Source organism: Ursus americanus, chromosome 3, assembly GCF_024610735.1.
Source record: "Ursus americanus isolate L20-20 chromosome 3, mUrsAme1.1.p, whole genome shotgun sequence".
Classification (NCBI taxonomy): domain Eukaryota; kingdom Metazoa; phylum Chordata; class Mammalia; order Carnivora; family Ursidae; genus Ursus; species Ursus americanus.
In genome coordinates this window covers 77,025,094-77,047,983 of record NC_142129.1, presented here as the reverse complement: position 1 = coordinate 77,047,983, position 22,890 = coordinate 77,025,094, and the positions used below count along the sequence as shown (strand labels likewise).

The following is a 22,890-nucleotide window of genomic DNA, read 5'->3' as shown; positions in this document are numbered from 1 at the left end:
GTGTATAAAGACAATATTGTAAACTTCTGGCTGTCATTGATCCCTTAGGCTTCCTGTCATGGGTTAGCATTGGGAAGGTCAAGAAAATACAGGTCATCTAGCAAACAACATGGTAGAATAAGGATGAGATTTTATTTCGTAATTCTCCTAGCTTTGATGACATAATAAATCTGCAACATGAAGAGATGTAACTTATATACTCCATTTTTCTCTTGCTTTTACAAGAGAAGCTGTCTCCACAATGCATTGAGAATCATCAATAAAATTATGTTTTATGTAAAACTGTACAAATTCTGCATGGATGCAATGAACTCTGAGTTATCTGGAAGGCACTGCTGATTGATAAGTTAACCATGCTTCTTAGATTTCTCAACAGTATTTAAATGACTTTGATGAATTCATCCTACTTAGTAGGTGGTCTGAGAGCAGAGTTGAAAGTGACAACTTCTGGCATCCAGTTAAAAAAGAATTAAGAGACTGGGTTGAAATTGAAGTCTTAGAGTTTTGATGTCAATTTACATTCTCTCTAGGATTTTCTATGATAAACAAGCACATCTGTGCATTTAAGCAGTCTATACAATGCATACAATCAGCTATTTTAAACTGAGATACTTTAAGACACACAAGCACACACAAAAATATTGTCCCTTAAATAAAGAATCCACAATGGAAAGATCAATGAGGATCAAGGGGAAAACGAAACTTCCATGCTACCAAAGGCTAAAGTGTGGTGCTGGTCTTATGGACTAGCAACTTGCTCGCCTGCTTATATCACTTTGGAGAATATTTTATGTTTTTTGGGATTGCCCCCCAATTTTCGCACTGGGGATTTGCGAATGTTAATTCAACTCCTTCCTGGAACTGAACCTTGTTTACAGTGTCTTTGGGATACACATTGGTTTTGTCAGTAAAGGACTAAAGAATTAAGTCCAAAAGAACACACTCTAAGAAACTATTCATATTGCTTGGTTTTACTGAAAACTCATTCCAATGAAATTATAATGCTCAGCACAAAGTGAGGGCTTGGTTATTCATGAAAAATTTTTTTTTCCTTCCAAAATACAGAGATATTTTTCACAATACCACTCATTTAATAAAGCTTCACTCTACCTTAAATCAGACGCCAACAAGCTTCCTGTAGAGAGCCATACAGTAAAGGTTTTTGGCTTGGCAGGTCATACGGTCTCTCTTACAACTACTCAACTTTGTGGTTATAGGATGGAAACATCCACAGACGCTAGGTAAACAAATGGGCGTGGCAGTTTTCAAGTAAAATTTTATTTACAAAAGAGGTGGAGGGCCAGATTTGGCCTTCAAGCTGTAGTCTGCCAACTTCTGCTTTAAATCATTGTTAGGTTCAATGAAATACTCTATTTTCAGGTTAAAACATATACTCCAAACTCACAACATTCAAAATGGGTATTATAATTAAGATAAATAGTTATTTACTAATCTTCTGAGTAGCTTGAAGAAACTACGGTTTTCTTTACCATGATAAGTAAGAAGTACACACAGTGAACTAAGAAACATTTAAATCCAAGCAATAAATACACATGTACAATTTCCCTCATTTACTTGAGTTTTAAAATGTAGTTCTTCTGCATTTTGGAGAAAGAGAAATGCAGAGAGAAATACTTCAATCATCCAACCAAGTGTCCGAACAAGTATGAATTCCTTTCCTTTGGATGTTACTCAAGATTAAACTTTTGCTATTTTGGAAGCTTATAAATTCAAGTACATGGAATGGAGAATTCATAAACTAGGGTGTATCACTTTAGGTGATTTAGTTATGTTTATAACAGTTTTGTCCTCTGCAATCACAAAAACATAATTTATATATCCTATGTAGATAAGGAAGATTTGAACTGGTATTCTAAATTTAAATAATTATAGATAAGGAATTTGGAACAGCTAAGTTGGATTTTGTGTTTGAAATCTTCTTCCTCATCCACATTCATAAAATCTTTTTCTTTTTTCCCAATTCAGACAATGAGGGGTTTTCCTCTTCCTTCTTGAAACTCACCCCTTTTGTCTATAACTAGGATCTCTCTCATAAGCTCTTTATCTTGTTTCATCAGTTAGCTGTACATTCTCCTCTTGATGGCTTCTTGCTTCAACTTGTCTATAAACATGACTAAGTTGCCTTTTTTCTTAAGTCAAAAAACCCCACAAGCTTTCTCTAGTCTTATCTCCCTCTGTTGACCTCTCTTTCTCATTCAAACCTTTAGGTAAAACACACTACACTAGCTGTTTCTAATTCCCCATAGCCTCATTCATCACTTAACCGATGGCTAGATGGCTCCTAGCTTAACCATTACACTGAGTACATTCTCAGGGGACACTGGGAACGTATTTCCTGAAAACTTCAAACGGTTTATGACTTTACCCTTATCCAGTTCCTCTTCCCTGAGATCAATTATTTCGTGCTCCCCACACTCCACAGTGTCGACTGACTTAAGCTATACTACTCTGGAGGTACGCACCAGTGTCGCCCTTGGCATCGGTTACTTAATCTCATCTCTGTGAGGCGCACAGTACTACTAACTACTTCAGAGAACTGTTATAGGTTTTAAATAAGTTACTACACATAAGGCACTTAGAACATCACAGGGCACACAGTAGGCCCTAAATGGATGCAAACTATAATGACATTTGTTTTTCTGTTTTCACTTTATCTTTTAGAATTTGTCTCTGATTTTTCCTTAGATGGGGTTTCTTTCCCCTTTGCTTCTAGGCTGGGTTCACCCTGCTTCTTATTTACTCATTCTCCAAGGTAAGCTACGGCAGTTGGAGGCACCATGACACTGTGACTGAGGGCCTAGAATTGAAACCAGAGTATCTGGTCTCGAATTCAGACTGATTTCAAAGCTCTGGGATACTGTGCAAATAACTCGATCTCTTTGTGCTTTGGTTTCTTTATCTATTAAGAGCGGACAATAATAGTATCTATTTCATAAGGCTGTTGCGAGGCTTAAAAGTATCAGTGTACTTAAAACTGTTAGGACAGTGCCTGGCATACAGTAAGTGATATGTAAGTACTGATTGCTGCTATACTGTTCTTACTTTTACTCCATCAATTTAATTACTACCTCTTTGCTGACGTCTCTCACATATCTCTTGCCATTCCAGATCTTTATTTTGAATTTTATATTCCTGAACATACATTTACCAAAGGAAAGCTCCAACTAAGGAAAGCTCCAACTAAATGCTTTACAGGAGATCCCAGTTCAACATGGCCAGAAACGAACTCAACGTCTTCCTCCTACACCTTCTATCCCTCCCTGTAGATCATGTTACCACACCAGCAACTACACAAATACCCAAACCAAGAACATGTGAATCATTTCTGATTGCAGTCTTTTATCTCAAAAATTAAATGCACTCTATGTTATCTCATAAAAATGAAAACTGTCTTTCCCCCCTACTACCAGTGTTTAGTTCCAGTCAAAAATCTTCCACTTGACAAGTGAAATACCCTCTTTTTTTTTTTTTTTAAGATTTTATTTATTCATTTGACAGAGAGAGAGACAGCCAGAGAGAGAGATGGAACACAGCAGGGGGAGTGGGAGAGGAAGAAGCAGGCTCCCAGTGGAGAAGCCTGATATGGGGCTCGATCCCAGAATGCTGGGATCACACCCTGAGCCAAAGGCAGATGCTTAAGGACTGAGCCACCCAGGCGGCCCAGAGAAATACCCTCTTACATAATCTTTTTGACACCTGCTTATCCTCAAAGCCTCTATGCAAGTTTCCAGAGTGATGTGTCTAAACAGTTGTCTAAGTTGTTCTCATGGTTTATAAATAAAGTGAAGTGGTCCCTTGATCTAGCCACTCATTTCTGCTTCCTCATTTCCGGCCACGGATCTACACATACCATGTTGTTTCTCGTCCCTACACATGTGCTTATCGCCTTTTCTGGTAGTTAACTTCTACTCATCCAGGAAGACATGACTCATGTGTCACCTGTGCCTTGAATCTCTTCCTGACCGTCCGTCATTCAACCTCCACACCCAACCTGTTGGTGGACACTTCTCTTTTCTTGAAGTTTCAACACAGCTTTAATGAACAGAATATATTAGAATTATCTGTTTACATTCTTGTTTTCACTCTAAGACTATAGGCTTCTAAAGGGCTAAGGCTATGATTTACACACGACCTACTAATGTACTCTCTGAGTATTTATTGTCTTCAAAACACTAAACTTAACATTTAAACAGAGACCAGACCAGAAGGTTGAAAAAGTATTCCACCTGAGAAGTTAAACAGCCTTCACGATTCTCAATAAGAACAGACAGCATATGCAAATTACATTGTTGTTATGTGTTTGAGGCAGTCACATGCACATTATTTGACCTTGAAGGTAAAGGGCACATACAGAATTAATGCTATATTAGTGAACATAAAGATTTATGTCCCTATCATCTCAGTGATCACCTGCTTCTGCCTTTCTCCCCACCTCCACATACTATATTCTTAATAGATCCTTTTACAACCAAATTTTGATCATGTCATGGCTCTTCTGGAAACTACCCAATGGTTATCCACTTAATTCAGAGCAAACACCAAAGCCCTTTAGAAGGGCCTACAAAGCCCTGCATGGGCTGGCCCTTTCTCTCACTCTTTGACTCACAGTTTATTAGTGTCCCATTGCTCATTCCCTTCCAGTCACACCACCCTTCATTCTAGTGTTCCTTGCATATATCTGATGCACTCCCATCTTAAGGGCCTTCATTTACATCTACTGTTCTCACTCTCCAGAAAGTTCTCCAACACTAGCATACGGCCTACTACCTCAGTTCTTTCAAGTCCTTTTCAAATGTCACTGAGTTGGTGACCCTCTTAGTAAGGCTCTCCATGAACACCCCTTTAAAACTGCAATCTCTCCCTGTAATCTCTCTTGTACTTTTCTTCTCATCATCATCTGATACATTAAATATGGTTCTTATATTTAGTTGTACTATTATTTTCACTAACACCATCATCTTCCTCTGTTCCCCAAAATACAGGTTCTATGAAAACAGGTCCTCAATAGATAAGTTGCAAAAGAATTAATGAAGCATTATTTTGGTTAAAAACCCAAGAAAACAAGGTAGAGTGCTCTTGGTTTTCTATCTACATAGGCTGAAATGAGAGAAAACATTTAATTTGATACAGAATCCTTCTTCTACTCTCAGAAAGTAGAAGCCTGAAAGGGCAACTGAGAATGGAAACACACTGATATATACCTTGTATAATAAGGATTCATGGTATCAGGGCTTAGAGTGGGAACTGTTCAAATTACTGGCGGTTCTTAACTACTTTTCTTGCCCACAAGGCTGCAGCAGCATGCTTCACTGAAGTCTGATGAAAAGAATATAGATAAGAATCAAGCAGCTATCAGGACCATTTTTCAGAAGTCAAATTCCAGAACTTCGGCTATAAATGGTTTTCTATTTGCTACATGTCCCAAAGCATCTGAAACTGTATTTAGGGTTCCGATTTCAGAAGGCTGTGTGGTTTAGTAGAGAGAACACAGACACGTGGATTTGAGTCGACTTTGCTAGCTGTCAGTAACCAGGGAAGTTATTAAACATTCTGTGTCTCAATTATGTCACCTATAAATCATGTTTTAGAATAAAATGGTATATTCTATAATATGCACACAGCAAAATCCTCAGTACTTAGATAATGAAAACACATGAAGCAGCTCAGCTTTGGAGTCAGGAATATCTGAGTTCACACCTTGAGTCTGTCACAGACTGTCGTCCACATTCGTAAGAAGAGGTCCACGACCTCGAATGTGCATCTGTGAGATGTGAGAACAGTGAGGTAAGGCCCCTACCACTGCTGTGGTTTCTCTGTGTGGCAGACGCACAGTGAAGAACAGCCTCACCTATAAAGTCCCCTCGATTAAAATCCTGCCCGTCCGGCTATCACGAGAAGTGACGCACACCCGAACTGAGCCCACTGAGCCGAGGGAAAATACTCGCTTAAGAATTACCTGCAAACCAGCTTCCAAAAAAACATTTACGGAATTAGTAAAATGTACAGAGATTGTGTTTCATACGTGGTATTTAAGAAAGCAGGAGACCATAAAGTGCCTATTCCAGAGAAGAGCAGTAACCCAGTTGAGAAACTAGATAACTGAATTTACAGATGCTTCCTAGCAATTCAGCTACAAAACATTTCAAAAGCTTTATCTGAGCAAAATGTTATTCACCTGAATATGTGGTTTCCAGAGAACTCCAGGGAGCTGAGTTTGGATTTGCAGGCAAAAGTCCCAGACTCAAAAATGTGTGTGTGTGTGTGTGTGTGTGTGTGTGTGTGTGTGTGTGTGACAATCAAAATTTTTTACAAAGGCTATGGTCTGACTACAAATCAATGACTTACGGCTTGAAGTGTCTGTGATGAATCTTGCTGGCTACTGTCAGGGGGACTCTAAAAGCATTTCATACGAGGTAAGAAATGTACTTGAGTAGATGAACTTCAATATCTTATACAATGGTCAAGATTTGATAATAAAATAATTCTCTGTCCAAAGTAACTATAATAAAATGATCTTAAAAAAAAAACTCTAAAAGCTCCAAAAAAGACTCTAAAAGGACTTTAAAACAAACTCTAAAAGGACACACAAAGTCATTCTGTTCTGTGCGTTCAGCAAACACACTTTTTTTTAAAGTCAGCAATTCGGTGTTTTCTTCTAGATTGTGACTAAATCAATATATATCGCTATGTCTATAGAAACCAAGGATTGTATGATGCTGACACCTAATGCATGGAGCAAATTCAAAATTTCAAGTATCAGTAAATGTATCAGTCATGGAAATTTGAAAAACAGAAACTAAAATTTGGGGAAAGGAGAAGCAGATTATATCAACAATAGGAGAAAGAAGCTTATAATTGAACATTGATGGATGCAGCATGTCAAAATGATTTGGTAAAGATTTCCAAATGAGGCAGATTATAGTGACTTCCAAATTAGAACCAGAACATAGTGAGGGAAGAAAACCACTGATGAAAGAATGACTTCTCTGTCTTCTGAAGCCATTCAATGAGAGGAGCTATAGAATATTCCCAGGTCCTCTCCTGCCAAGTGAGTTATGACGGAATTTAAAAATCAATTTCACATCAGATTTGTGGAATGGAAAATACTTTAGTACTAAATCAACAATGTACTTTAGTGCAATATGCTGTAACCTTTTTGGACACATGTTTATTCTTATGACGTCATGAAAATTTAGGAGAATTTTCCTGTCCTTGATTGCCTTTCTAGATTATCTCTAACAGCCTTGTTGAATGCCTTCCTCTCTAATAACTATTCCAGGAACCTAGGATTTACAAATTTAATCCTCTCCCAGAATATACTGTATGATTTTGGACCAAAAATATGCTGCATTTTTAGTTTCACAATAGGCTAGGGAAAAAAAGGCCTAAAAAGTCAGTGGGCTCTACATTTGGAATCTATAGTTGATGGCTTCATTGATTCCCTCTCTACCCACTGTGTACCTACTAGCTCTTCCCTGGGTCTTAAAGCAGGCGTCTAACATTTCTTTCCCTTACTCAATTTGCAACATTCTTTTTACCAAGAAACATTTGCTAGCAGTCACCAAGATCTATTTCCCTTTAAACCAAATTTCATTCTTTCTATTTTTATAAATCCACTTTTGTGAAAACTGAGTTCAAAGCCCACATTAGCATCCATAATGTTTTACCTGCCTTTACTAACTGCTTCATGCCCTTGACCTTGGCCAATATACAACCAGATCCCTAGACTCTCATAAAAAGATCATCCAGTAACTGCCTCCAGGCTATCCCTTCTGTGTGCTTTAAATGCTTCCTATTCTTCCATCTATAAAAGAAGCACAAGTGATTTCTCCTTCATATTTAGATGATAATAGAAATATAATCTCCACCAATAAATCTACTTAAAAGCACAAACAAACCTTTGTTTGCCTTTCTTTTGTTCCCAAGGGCACTAACGGAACCCCTGTGGCAATGTTTCATATATGACTCAACTGCTTTATCAAAAGATTGGCTTAATGTTGCTGCTGTTGTTTTAACTCTATTTAATCTATATGTCTAAGGTAAATGTGTTAATGGTGGTTAAATTTGTTATTTTTCTAGAACATTGCCTTGGGTGATATAATTTAAGACAATCATTTTGACAACATGATATTAAAATCATGAAGCTATGAGTACCTACTGAATAAAAATCCAATTTTTGGAATCCAAATTTATATATACACACATACATGCACATATAATTTATGTGTATATATGTATTTTGTATTTAATTTTTGCATATATATTTTATATATGTATATATTTATGTCTTTATATGTATATTTATACATATAAAAATTTATATGCAGATTTTTATAGCACATATAAATTATATATATAGAAATCTGTGTGTATTTAAAATTTTTTATATATATAAATCACAAATAAATAAATCCACTTTTTAAATAACACACGTATAGCACAATAGACTGATTTTTAAACACCAAATAAATCATCATCCATTTACTAATCACACACCATATGCAAGACAGCACGGCATGAATGTGCAGCTATGAATTACCTCCTCTTTTCTTGCTTCCCGTCCTTTCTGTACAAACCAGATAACTTTTGCTTGCAAAGATCGTGGAGTACATTCCAGCAAAGTACTGTTGTTCTCTATGCCGTAGGCCAGTCGCTCTTCAGTCTTATCCAAAGCATCCCCTACAATATAAACATTAACCTTAAGACTTTGATATTTATCAGTAAAGAGTATTTTAAAAAGATTTTATTTATTTATTTGCCAGAGAGAGAGAGAGAGAGAGAGAGACAGAGACAGAGCACAAGCAGGGGGAGCAGGTGGCACAGAGAGAAGCAGGCTTCCCGCTGAGTAAGGAGCCGGATGTGGGGCTCCAACCCTAGGATCATGACCTGAGCCGAAAGCAGACGCCTAACTGACTGAGCCACTCTGGCGTTACAGAAAATAATATTTCTAAGAGATTCTTCATTTAGATTCCTGCAGCAAAGTGAGCATCCTTCATGACTTACTACTAATTTCTATGCAGGGTCGTTTAAAGGAGATATTTAGAGACAGTGGCGTACCAAAATCTAGGCTTTAAAAGGTACAGCAGGCTATGGAGAGGACCAGAAAGAAATAAATGGGAGTGTGGGTCCAAAGGGCAGGACAGTCAGGACAGTAAGAAGGTGCATCAGTGTTAAATGCATGGAAAATCAGCAACGATATCCACCAACAGAGCAGGCAAGAGAAGGTGGGCACCAAACATTCAAGTAAGACGTAAATTCATGGTTACAAAACAAAAGCACAAAGCAGAAATCAAGGTGATATGGTGCTACATAAACACCAGTGTGAGTGAGATCTTGTCAAGGGACTGCACTTATCCAAATACTGGGTTCCTACAGTAAGAAAAGGGTACAAAACTGAACTACAGACTTCTGATCCAGAGCTTGATTATAATCCATAGCTTGGCCCAGAGAGGCTCTCACTGGACTTGAACTCAAATTTGCATACAGGCTAATCCACTTAACTGCAGTGGGGAATAAAAGCAAGTGGTTGGGGCCCCTGGGTGGCTCCAGTCAGTTAAGTGGCTGCCTTCGGCTCAGGTCATGATCCCAGGGTCCCGGGGTTCCAGGTTCGAGCCCCACATCGGGCTCTCTGCTCTGCCTCTGCCCCTCCTCCAGCTTGTGCTCTTGCTCGCTATTTCTCAAATAAATAAATAAAATCTTAAAAAAAAAAAAAAGTAGATGTATTCATTGTTGTTTCAACCATTATCAAATTCAGTAACTAGAACCTGGGATTTTTTCCCTTGTGCCTGAGTCCTCCTCACTTTCAAAACTGACACTTAAATTCTCCTAGATTAAGATCCTGCTTTCCTTTAGCCAATGTTCTCTGAGGCTTATGTCCTGCACCAAATGCTCAGTCAGCCTTGGGTCTAGTGAACTGATGCTGTGCAACTGTGGATTGTACATAAGCACTCCTGGTCTCCTAGTCACGATGCTTCATTTCCCTGGTACCTCCTTGTGAAACTGGGGACACCAATCGCAGCCAGTTCCAAACACCAACATGGTGTGAAGAGTCAGGACCATGGTCTTCTGTGTTATGTGACTTCCTTACATTTGCTGAAGCTGAAATCTCCTCTCATCCTCTACCCATCAGACCGCTTACTCACATCTGCTCCATTAACTGGAGCTCTCGGCTTCCCTACTCTTGTGGAAGACTTAAGGTTTTTCACTTTATTCTACCCCAGAGCTCAGTGGCGGACTTGTTACAAATTTGATCACCCTTGATAAGATTGCCATAGGTCGCGGGGCGCCTGGGTGGCACAGCGGTTAAGCATCTGCCTTCAGCTCAGGGCGTGATCCCGGCGATCTGGGATCGAGCCCCACATCAGGCTCTTCTGCTATGAGCCTGCTTCTTCCTCTCCCACTCCCCCTGCTTGTGTTCCCTCTCTCGCTGGCTGTCTCTATCTCTGTTGAATAAATAAAAAAAAAATCTTTAAAAAAAAAAAAAAAAGATTGCCATAGGTCGCATAACATCGTGAAGGTATTTCCGGTGCTGAGATGAGGAGAGAAGTCCTACAAATCACTGTGGCATCTTGTTCTAAGATCCCCCTCTTCTGAGGTCTAATAGTAATTCTTCGTGGTGGTATACAGAACTAATTTTCGTGGTGGTATACAGAACTAATTTTCCCAATTAATGGAAAATTATAAGTCCACGTATAATTAAAACTTTGGTGTTAAAATCCATAAAATTTTAGCTACGTTGAAGAAAAAAAAGAACACTTTCAAGCAACATTGTTCTAGTTTATATCAACCACAAAGAAAACAAGGACCCTTTTAAGAGGTCTGCAGCTTATCTTCACTGTACACCCCGAGTAACCCACAGCAATTGATTTTCTCTGGATTACCGACGAACTGCTGTCCAAAGCATTGCTGAGCGGCGTTTCCGTGCCGAACATCTTGTCTGCGGAACCGCCTGCAAGAAAGTAGATGTATTTAGGAGATGGTCAGAGTTCAATTTTCCAGACTTTAAAATGCAGCCAACTGCATTAAAGACTCAAGTAGTATTCTGCTACTGAAAAAAATTGATCTGTCATACAAAACAAGGATAAAATTCAAGTTTCATAGTCTCCCATATTTCCCCTGAATGTTATTCAATGGGTAAGATCTACATACAACTCTTCTTTAAGTGTTCACATAAGTTTGAATTCTGGATCCTGACATAATTTAAGAAAGCTCTCTTTATATTTTGTTTAAAAATCTAGTGCAGTAAGAATTCTTCTGTTTCAAATGGGTGTTTGGGGTGGTAAGGGAGGTGTGCAGGAATTGTGGGATTCAAGGCAGACTATTTATTTGAATAAAAATGATAAAACTCCTATATATAATGAGGTGCATGCAAAAAGTGTAAAAGTATTTGAATCCAAGTATTTTGCTCTATAGCCATGATAGTCACATAGTACACAGTTGGCAATAAAGAGAAACTAATAATGTATTCAACTTACTCTTTTATTCAGATACTATCTGTAGATATTATATGCCTCTATTCCATGTGATCGTGCGTTATACATACTTAACAGGTTGTATGGCAAGACTGCCTGTTAGATTTAGGATCACTTCTAGTGTGTTTTTATATTTTATAGCTTGCTTAGATATATAAATGAAAAATAACAACACTCTTCATCCATGGGAAAAAAAATCCTATAGTACAGATCTTGTTTTAAATTCATAAGCACCTTTCTGAGAGGATTAGACAACAGAAATTATCATTATTAGCACTGAAATTCTAAGATCAAAATCTTCAGCATATTAATTCAGATTAGAGATAAAAATAGAAGTATTACATAAAGGCAGAAAATACCCCTTGCTTTTCTAAATCATGGCATTTCTTCAAGATTGAGGAAAAAACAGAAGGCAAAGCAGAAGTTTCACCCCAGAGAGAGATGGCGAGGCTTCCAAAGTGACAATGAAATGCTTTAACCATATGCAATGATAAAATCTGGAAAAGGGACCCAGATTCAAATTCCAATGCCATCACTCACGTGCCGTCTGATCTCATACATATCTTCTCTCTTGCTTGGTTCTTTCTGTCCTCCTTTGTAAAATAAAGTTGGTCTAATGGACATCTAAAATTTATCCTAGTCTCAATTTTTTTTTTTCATTCTAGGCTCTCCTAATTGCCTCCAAATAATGATAATGGAACATCATTTCAAGAGATGGAATGCTCTCTCACATGTGAGTTCACATCCTAGTTAACAGCTCAATACTTAAAAAAACAATGGTTTAAGTATTACCTTGTACTGAAAGCTAGGGCAGATGCATATTTGCAATAAATTTTTAGAATTATGACCTATGTGAAAAGCTTGGTTTTTTAAAATACAGAGATTGTAGATTTGAAGACTTTAGAAACCTGGGATTTTATTAAGTTCAGATTGAAACTGCTGTATGAATCAATCTATTGGGTTAAATTGAAAAAAGAATGACAAAAAAGGAGCAAAAATAAAAACTTTTATGCTCCTATATTATTTTATACTAGCATGTGCACAGCTATATAGAACTGACAGCAGCTCTAGATGCGAAGTAAACTGCTCTGTGGATTCCTTACTTCACTAAGTATTGCACTGGTATTGGGAATCCAGTCTGCTGAGCAGTGAATAATGGAGCAGGGGTAAATCAAGGAAATGGGGAACAGTTTCTACTCTACAGAAAGGTTCTATCAAGTTTATTACACGAGTGATGTGAGAATAAAGGGAGGTGCAATCAGATAATTCTAGGTACGCGATGTGAATAATAACGCAAAATTTTGCAATGTGAATAATAACGCAAAGACTGTGTTGAAAATCATGAAAACATGCATTTAAAAAGAATGCTATCCCATCCCCCAAGGTTTCAGTTCATTTTATAATATCTTTGTGTAACTGTCCTTATCTCGGCATTTTAAAAAGACTATAAATGTTCACGAGTTTGAGAAAGGTTAATCAAAGTTGCCTTTTATTCTCAAAGTTGTCTCTTTTTCTTCTATCTCTTGCTACTTAGAAACTTTTTAAGAGAACACCGGAAATAGACAAAATACAAGAGCCAGGGGAAGTAAAAGACTTAGCTCTATAAATTATAGTGTATTTTGGAAGACTATTTTAAACAAGTGGGTTTGGATTGCGAATTAATGTTTTTCCTCTGTTGACTCATTTTCACTCTGTGAACAGAAAAGTATTTATTTTAATGACCAGTTTTCAATTTCTGCTGCTAGTCAGGTCTGAAGAAAAAATGATCTGCTGTAAAAGCAAACTATTTTCTCCTCATGTGCTGGAACCCATCCAAAAAGTTCTCCTCCAGGGGTGGGTGATGGTTCAAAAGAATCTGACCCCACTGAAAGATCTCCATTACATGTCACTCAACTGAACTCATTCATTTATGAGCACCACTCCTGACTTGAGCACTGCGCTCCTTCCTAAGATCTTGCTCATTCGTTCGACTTTTACTAAATAACGTTTTGTCCACCCTTTATAAATGTATTATCAAGCCTGTGGATGTATACTTTAATAAGAAGCATCATGGATCAAGAAGTATTTAGCTATGGGAACTGTTCAGTTAGAATTCATCACCCCTATTGTGTACCTAAAACAAAACCTTGTTATTCATAAGTATTCGATACACGGCTTGCAAACATTGTTATTGTTGCTAATAACAAAATAATTCATTTAATTATTTTGGATGAAATTACCTTTCCACCCTTAGAACTAGCTACTTTACTCCGGAACTACATGGTTTTCCCCGAACATTTTATGCCTTTTGTACAATTTCCTTTAACTGGAACTTCTTATATTTCTACCTACGAGACTGAGCTCAAAGGTTGGGTTGTTTTGAGAATTAAATAATGTATAATGTGTACAGTGCTTAGTCCAGTACCTTATATGTAGTAAGTGCTCAGCAGTCACCTACTATCATCCTTATTTACAATTACATTTTCCACTTTAGGTTCTGATTTCGTATAGCCAGGGAGTATTGACCGCTTCTTCATCCTCCTTGCACCTTGTACAGCAGCTGGCATAATGGGTGAATAAATCACTGAACAGTATTTTTACATAGTAACATGGCCATATTCTTCCAGAGGTATTTTTAAATATCAACAAGGATTTGTACAAAATCAATTTGCTTGATTCTGGAAAACAGTTGGTGAGTTATTTAGTTAACAAGTATCCTCTCAAAGGATCTTTTCACTATTCGCCTATTACATACTTTAAGTTCTCACTGGTAAGAACGTCAAATTAGCTAACATCAAATTAACGCAGGTTCTGAATGAGTGACTTTTTTAAAAATGAGGTTCTACTACCAATGTGAACTTATAAAAATAATAACTATAGTAAGGTGGGTTAAATTATATTTTAAAAACAGTTTGAAGTAACCCAGAGTGGAAGAGTAAAAATAATTGAATTAATAAAAACTTAATTTTCAGTAAGGAAACTATATAGTTCTATGTTTTTGCTTTATATTGTCTTTGGTCACTTTACTAGGAGAAAAAAATAAATGCTTCTTCTCTTATAAATAAAAATATTTTCCTTTATGTTTTCCCACAAAGAACGCACAATTTCATATGGCTTGAGTGAAGAAATATCTCCATCCCTCAAAATACTTTCCGGACCTCAACATCTCCTGTTCAAAGAATCCTGAGATTTACCTTCTCTTACAAGTGGCAGTGATCTCGCTGAATTGTACACATTAGAGTTTGGAGGTCTCTAAGTACCTTTCATTTGTGTTGAATTAAATCACACGTTTCATTAATTATACAGGTCATACATTTGCCTAGGAGTTAAAATATTCACTTTCAAAATGAAATAAATGAAGACCAGCTGGTTGAGAGGACATGGGGCATATGCAGGATGTATTTTAGAATTTATTTATTTATTTTTCTTTCAAGTCTTTGACTCCCTCATGTGCGGTGGCTTGACATTTCCACATTTTAAGTTTATCTAAACTGGTTCCATGTCTTGCAGCAAAAGTGGCAGGAGGGGGAAGAATTGATTCAAACATGGGTTAAAAAAAACAACAACAACAATAAAAACTCTAATCTCTACCCAATAACTGATAGGAGTTATTTTCAAGGAAAATTCAACTTTCAAAGCTTATATTATGAACAAAGTATGACTACGATGGCTTATTTAAACAAAACTAACATGGTTATTTTCATGGGATGTGTGCAGAAAGAAAAATATTTTAAAAAGTGCTATGGCTTTTCTAAACAAGGGAAATAATCCATTGAGGCCTCTCTCACCTCTTTGCCTGGGTGCCTGTCGGGTAATACCGGGAACAGGATATGCCATCCCAGGCACAGTAAGGGTCTCGGGCCAGGCAGCAGTCGGCACAAGCACTTCCATACATGTCACACTGATGGAATCTGACTTGGGCCACGGCAGAAGCAGATCCAATATACAGCTGTTGCTGGAGACATCAAAGAGAGAGGCCACTAGCAGACAGGGAGAGAACGCTCACGGAAATTCACATTTATACACAATCACTTCTGTGACTATTCACTTAAATTACTGCAGTTTCTCAGGATGGGTAATGGAACACTGGTACTTTCATTTCTCTAAGATCTGAAATACTTTTATAGGCCTGGATGCCCAAGTAACAAAACTGCTAGACTGAGCTTGACAAAAATCTCAAGAAGTTGACTGCTCTTTTGTTACATAAATAGAAAGCCTCTTTCGTCATTTAACACAGTAGATCTTTTTAAAAGAACTTTAGGGATGCCCAAGAACAGACTGGATAAGTAAATGGTCTTTTGTTGTTGTTGTTGCACTTTTTAAACTGAGATGCAATTGACAAATAACACTATATTAGTTTCAGGTGTATAACATAACGATTCAACATTTGTTTGTATTGTGAAATGATCACCACAATAAGTCCAGTTGACATTCCTCAACACATAGGTAGAATTGTTTTTTGTGCTCTCTCAGCAACTTTCAAACATACATTAGGGTATCATTAGCTATAATCACCATGCCGTACATTATATTCCCAGGTCTTCCTTTATAACTGGAAGTTTGTACCTTTTGATCCTGTCCACCCGTTTCGCCCACCTCCCACCCCTTGCCTCTGGCAACTGCCAAACTGTTCTCTGCAAAAAAACAAACTCGTTCTTTTTGTTGTGTTTGTTTCAATTTCACACATCAGTGAGTTTATATGGTATTTGTCTTTTCTTATTTCACTCAGTATAATGCTCTCAAGGCCCACCCATGTTGTCACAAATGGAAGGATTTCCTTCTTTTTGTGGCTGAATAATATTCCACTGTACACATATGTCACATTTTCTCTATCCATTCATCCACTGATGGGCACTTAGGTTGTTTCCATGTCTTAGCCATTGTAAATGATGCCACAATAAATGTGGGTACAGGTATCTTTCAGAGTTAGTGGTTTGTTTCCTTTGGATACATACCCAGAAATGAAATTGTTTAATCATAAGTTCTATTTTTAATACACTGAGGAAACTGTAATGTTTTCCATATTGGCTGCACCAATTTACATTCCCACCAATAGTGCACACTAACATGTAACATTTAAAAGAGTGATACAGATATATACATAGATTGAGGGAATAAACTGTAAGATACATTGTTAAGTAAAAACAGTAAGTAGCAGAACAATTAACATTACACGTTTCTGTTTGCCTAAACATAAATAGTTATTTATAAATAAATTTGAGATACTATATGCAACAACTATTTCTGGAGAAATTTGCACCAGAAACTGGTTCTAGTGAAGTGGAGAGGAGGTCTATGTTTCACTGCACACTCCTGTGTTACGATCATTTACCGTTAGTTTTGCAAAAACTTCTAACAAAAAAATTACAGAATAACATCCTATCATGATTATAGAAGTAAATCTACTTATTCCTTCCTCTAATAATAGAAAAATAAATCTATTACATGTAAGTCGCTATATAGTTGTAGCAGAATAAAACTGTAACTTGTTCATGTATAAGCACATCTACTTCTGCTCTTTATCCTGGACCTTGACTCACATATACATATGTACACACGCACATACACACAAACTTACTCTCTTTGAAGAAATCTCCATAGAAATAATAGGAACAGGATTCTGAAAAAAAAGTTTTTTAAGTTTTTAAAGAAACACAGGAACATACTTTAATATGGTTGTAAATCATCTGAACTCATATTAGGTATATGACTAGTTCTATGCTAGCCTATAGCTTTCATTTTAGCAAATTAATAGGAACATATAATTACACTAAAATATAGCTTTCTTTTAAAAACTCTCTTTAATGGAATAGGACAGATAAGTAAGATGAAAAAAGTAGTGAGTAATCTAAATAGCTTACCATTTGTTTCTGAAATATAACTTGTATTTGCATTTGAATATTACTCAAGCTTTGGAAACTCAAGTATCTCTAAATAAATGGTCGATCACAGCGTTCTTTCTTATGAAGTATTTGAACCATTAGAAGTGAAAGTTATGTTTCTGAATAGGTGATATTGTTAACAAACCGCGTGACTTTAATTGTTTAAATACAAGCCTAAATAAAATACTTTTTCTGTTGGAATTATCATGGTCAATCAATATGAACCCAGGATGCTTTGAGCAAGATGAGTAACTTGATTGTCTTCAAATTGCAACAGAGGAAGGATGATCTATAACACAGCTTTGAGAGCCTGTTATTCTAGGGCTGGTGATTAAGACTCAAGTGTCTCAAATGAGTACCACAAATTCAGATGGATTCTGCCAGTAGACAAGCAACAGGCAGGTGGGATCCACTCTGCGGATGATTATCCTTCAAAGAATTATTTTTTGAAAGAGAAAATTTGATCCCCTGTGTAAATATTTTTTTCAATATTTTCAACTACAGAACCCTTTATGCAGGCACGCACACCTCATTTATTCATTCCAGTGACGATGTTTCTTAGGGTTGATATAAACAAAACACTGTGGCAGGTGCTCCTCATAGGGGAGTTATCATCCCTAATGTGAAATGAAATCTGACGCAGAAATCCAATATGCAAGATAAACAAAAACATAGCTGCCCTGGTTGAGATAGGAACGTGGTTAACTTCGGGTGTGGCTATGGGGAATCTAATCTCCAGGACAGCCAAGGTGAAACGAACTGTTTTTCATCAATAAAATATTTTCATACGTATCCATTACAAACATATACTACAGTCAATCTTCATAATTTGCAGACTTTTGTTTTGTTTTGTTTTACAACTTTGCTTACTTGCTAAACTTCATTTGTAATCCCACTATTAATACTTACAGTGTTCGTGGGCACATGCAGGCACATAGAGGTAATAAATTTTGGTTGCCCAACGAGTACAACCCCAGCTGAGATCAATGAATGCGACACTGTCTCCTTGTTTCAGCTCTTGTATTCTAAACAAGTGTCCTTTTCACGGTCTACTTAATGCCACGGTTTCCACATTCTTGTGCTTTTTATAGGCAATTCTGATGTTTAGAATGGCCTCTAAGCAAAGCGCTGAAGTGCAGTCTAGTGTTTCAAAGCTTCGAAAGGCTGTGATGTGTATTATGGGAAAATACATGTGTTAAGTAAGCTCTGTTTATGCATGCGTTATAATGCCGTGGACCATGAGCTTCACGTTAATCAACAACATAAACTAAATAAGGTGTCTTTCAATAAAAACACAAAAGGACCAATGTTATATACTGACCAGGTGACAAAAATGTTGTGACTAGAGACTCACAGGAACCTAACTGCGTGTGTCCCCTAGGAGCATTGGCCAGTATTCACTAATGTAGTGTTCACGGTGATTTTAAAGACCACACCTGCCACAAACATTGACACTTGAGTCTGTGTGTGTGTGTCTCTCTGTGTGTATGTATACATACAATTGTCATGTCTAACCTTTGCATTATCATTTTTTAGTTTTCTTTTTCAGTAAATTCTTTGTGGTAATAGATATGATAAAAAGCAATATATTTATCACAATGTCCACAACACGAAACCTACTGCTTTGTTTTAATTGACTATGTTGGTAGTACATTTGTAAAATGAGACTTTGCAATAATGATTCTAGAATTCATATGTGGTATGTGTTATTTCTTTAAATCACAGTTCATATACTGAAGTTCTTTTCATGCTAGCTGGGGAAATACTGGCCTTCTCATTTGAATAATCTACAATAATCACATAGATTTTAAACCATTTCTCACTTCAAATTCACTCTGAATTCACAACATACCCGTTAGAAAAAAAACTGACCTAACATCTTTCCTATTTACAACTCATTTGCAATTGTCTATAATACATAAATATTGGTGATTTCTTTTCTTTTCTTTTTTTTTTTTTTTACAAAAATACCTTGAATATCTGAAGTTCTTCTAGAATTACTTCTTCCATTGATTCTGTTTCTTGGTTATAAATCGTGATTACTTTCAGTACAATTCCGTTATCTGTAAGAAAGGAAAAGAGATAAACCAGAAGCTTGTCACAATCTGGTTTCCAAAACAATTAAAAACCATGCAGGGACTATGAATTTGAATAAGCTTTGAGATTTAGATGCATGAAACAGATAATCATTGCTAGCTGAAGCAATATGACTACTTATATATGCATATTTTCAAAGAGTAAAAAAATAACTTTATATGCTTGGCTAAAAAATAAGACCAAATAACATGTAATTATTTTTCAAATAATCTGATTTGGAATTTCAGTTAAAGACTGAGAAATAAAAATGTACTTATATATAATGATATTTGATATCATATTATATATATACACACTTTTTTTTTTTCCAAAAGATTATTTATTTATTTATTTATTTGACAGAGATAGAGACAGCCAGCGAGAGAGGGAACACAAGTAGGGGGAGTGGGAGAGGAAGAAGCAGGCTTCCAGCGGAGGAGCCCGACATGGGGCTCGATCCCAGAACGCCGGGATCACGCCCTGGGCCGAAGGCAGACGCTTAACGACTGAGCCACCCAGGTGCCCCGCCTATACACACTTTTAATACGAAAAATTCAAGTATCTACTACTGAGAAAAGAGTATAAGTACTCTTGCACTAATTGTCTGGATTCCATAATTATTAATAATTTTATAAATTTAAATTCATATTTCAAAATTCCACCAAATTTTTATTATACCTGATTTTATCAGCTTGGTCTTTTCAATAAAAAATTTAATAAGACACTAATTTGCCTGTAAGAATAATTTGATGCAGTGCTAAAATTTTACAGTTCAGAAAAAATTAGCACTTTGGAGGTAATGACCTAAGAATTATACGGTATTTAAGTAATTTGTTTAAAAATTATCAAATTTTGTGGTTGGGTTAATAAAATTTGTTTAAAATAAAACTAGTAACAATAACCCGTATAGTACATGAAAAGGAATACAAACTATAATTTTTAAGCCAAGAACACATAATAAACATTAAATTATTATATCACACAAAAAGCAAAGATGAATTTCAAATTATTAATTTGCAACTAGTGATTTGCAAGAAGGACTTTCTCTCCCTATATACAGTATTGTACATACACACATACACACACACATGCAGAAAAATAACTACAATTGGTGGGATTTTCCAATGTTGTACTCATCACACTTTCATCAAATATGTTCTTTTGTGCTGTAAAGCTATGGCTCAGTATAATGATATCTCTGAGTTAAACATCGTTTACATGATAGCATAAGTATATATCTGATATTTCCGGAATTTTCTCAGACAGCTTTGGTCAATCTAATGAGAAAGTATTTCCAAAAACACTCCTGGATTGATATACTGTATATGACTGCTGCTTTCCAGGACACTGAAAAATAACATACCTTTTCCCAGGCTTAATTTATGCTTAGGTCTATCAAATATTCTTCTTGCTTATGGAACTTTAAAAAAAAAAAAAAAAGCTCTACTAGATGTCATTATGAGTGAATTCATGCATGACCAAGTAATTTTAAGTTTGTTAAAGAAATGTGATGCTTTGTTAATCTTGAATCCACAGTGCAGAGCACATTAACATGAACCTCGCAAAATAAGGATAAAAGATAGCCTACACCAGACATCAATTTCTGCAAATCAGATGAATGTTTCCTTACTTAAATCTTTGCTTTTTCAAAAAAGTATGAATGGAGAAGCCCAAGCACCAATACTAATATTATGTCCTGGCTCCTGATCTACATATATGCAATGTCTCTGTAGAATTATGTCTATGACTGAAGTTACATATGGTAGGATGCTTACTCTTCTAAATAGCAACTGCTGTAGCAATGACTATCATGCATATGAAAAAAAGAAAGAAATGATCATTTAAAAGGCTTTTTAGGGGCGCCTGGGTGGCACAGTCGTTAAGCGTCTGCCTTCAGTTCAGGGCGTGACCCTGGCGTTATGGGATCGAGCCCCGCATCAGGCTTCTCTGCTGGGAGCCTGCTTCTTCCTCTCCCACTCCCCCTGCTTGTGTTCCCTCTCTCGCTGGCTGTCTCTCTCTCTGTCAAATAAATAAATAAAATCTTTAAAAAAAATAATAAAAGGCTTTTTAAATGGCTATAGAATTTTAAAGTACTTGACGGAATTTGTTCTATATTACCCAGATGCTAAAAGATTCCAAGTTCTCTTCCACAAGCTAGATCTAATGTGTGGAATTAACTGAAGTTGTAGATTTATTTGAAAGTATCACTTTTTAGCATATTTATTATTTTGTTTCAGTAATGCAGGATATTATAGCTTTGCTCTAAAAGTTTACCTCCGTTACGAGTATCACTTGGCCTGTTTGGTACAAACGGTTGATTCTGATGGGGCCTGGTAAGAACTGTTGTGATGATAGATTTAGGTGAAGTTACTGTCCCAAGCGGTTTAGGAGCCCTTGAGACCTTACTGAACAGCCGAAGGCAGCAGTGGACCTGGGGGATGGACAGCACAGCCATCCTTGCTATGGTGGCCTCCTTCCTCGTCGAGAAGTTCTGCTTGGAACCAGTGTTTTTTATTAACATCAATTACTCAATCCTTCACTTACTCACTTGTTCAAAGATATGAAGTATTGACTGTGTATCAGGAATTATGCGCTGTAACTGCCCCAAATCCTCTCTTCCGTTGCAGGGAATAAGCAGTGTGCAAAATGGTCTACTGGATTAACAGATATGTTCGTAGGTTTTTAAAATACTAATAATGTTATTGATTTTAAGATTCAACATATATGTCTCAGTACTTTCTAATCTCTTTACCTGTCCCAATGAACAAGACATCGTATTGGCCATCCTCAGCTTCCACTCGATCTACTGCTATTTGTTTCAGGTTATATCTTCCATCTGTTTTTACCAGGATTGGTTTTTTATGGGCAGGTTTTATGGGCTGGTACATAAGTGGATGGCTTCTTGCAAATCGGATGGCATCATCGGGATAGTCCTTGGTGGTTCCGTATTTCCCACCATTCACTTTGCTGGCACACTGAAATACAAGTAGATAATTTTTTTTCTGTCTTAAATCTAAAGAACACATTTATTATCAATTATGAAAACAATCAGGAAAACTGGACGTGTTCAATTAGTCAACTGCACTTAGAAATATCTACTAACCACATATTAGAGAAATAAAATCATTAGAGAAATAAAATGTGCATTAAAGACTGCAAAGAAAGACTGAATTATTCCAAACATGCAGCTCTAGAAAAACAAAGAAAGTAGTGAAATCTTGGAAAAATGAAGTACTAAATAATACTGGTAAAATTCAAGGGTGGTAAAAATGCATATTAACATAAATATTGTTATTGCCCCCGTTTTCTGAAATTTATTTTTTCACATTGTAAATTAACTTCCGAAGGTAAACAATGTTATTTTCATAGCAAAAAAAAAAAAAAAGCCTCTTTGTTGTGTTAAATCCCCCACCCTGGATTAAGGATCACAACTGCACAAGACAGTTTTCCTATTACTGAGA

At 36.5% G+C, this 22,890-nt stretch overlaps 1 protein-coding gene across 1 annotated transcript in view; it reads right to left on the bottom strand.

Annotated features, from left to right (window-relative positions):
• The window catches only part of SEMA3E (semaphorin 3E), a 242,223-nt gene that overhangs the window by 11,815 nt on the left and 207,518 nt on the right, over window positions 1-22,890 (bottom strand). The window contains exons 11-16 of the mRNA XM_045793367.2: window positions 22,182-22,404; window positions 19,325-19,416; window positions 17,050-17,091; window positions 15,260-15,426; window positions 10,902-10,969; window positions 8,561-8,700 (exon numbers count right to left, since the gene is read on the bottom strand). Of these exons, the coding sequence (XP_045649323.1) occupies window positions 8,561-8,700; window positions 10,902-10,969; window positions 15,260-15,426; window positions 17,050-17,091; window positions 19,325-19,416; window positions 22,182-22,404 (732 nt within the window). The remainder of the gene's footprint in view (window positions 1-8,560; window positions 8,701-10,901; window positions 10,970-15,259; window positions 15,427-17,049; window positions 17,092-19,324; window positions 19,417-22,181; window positions 22,405-22,890) is intronic.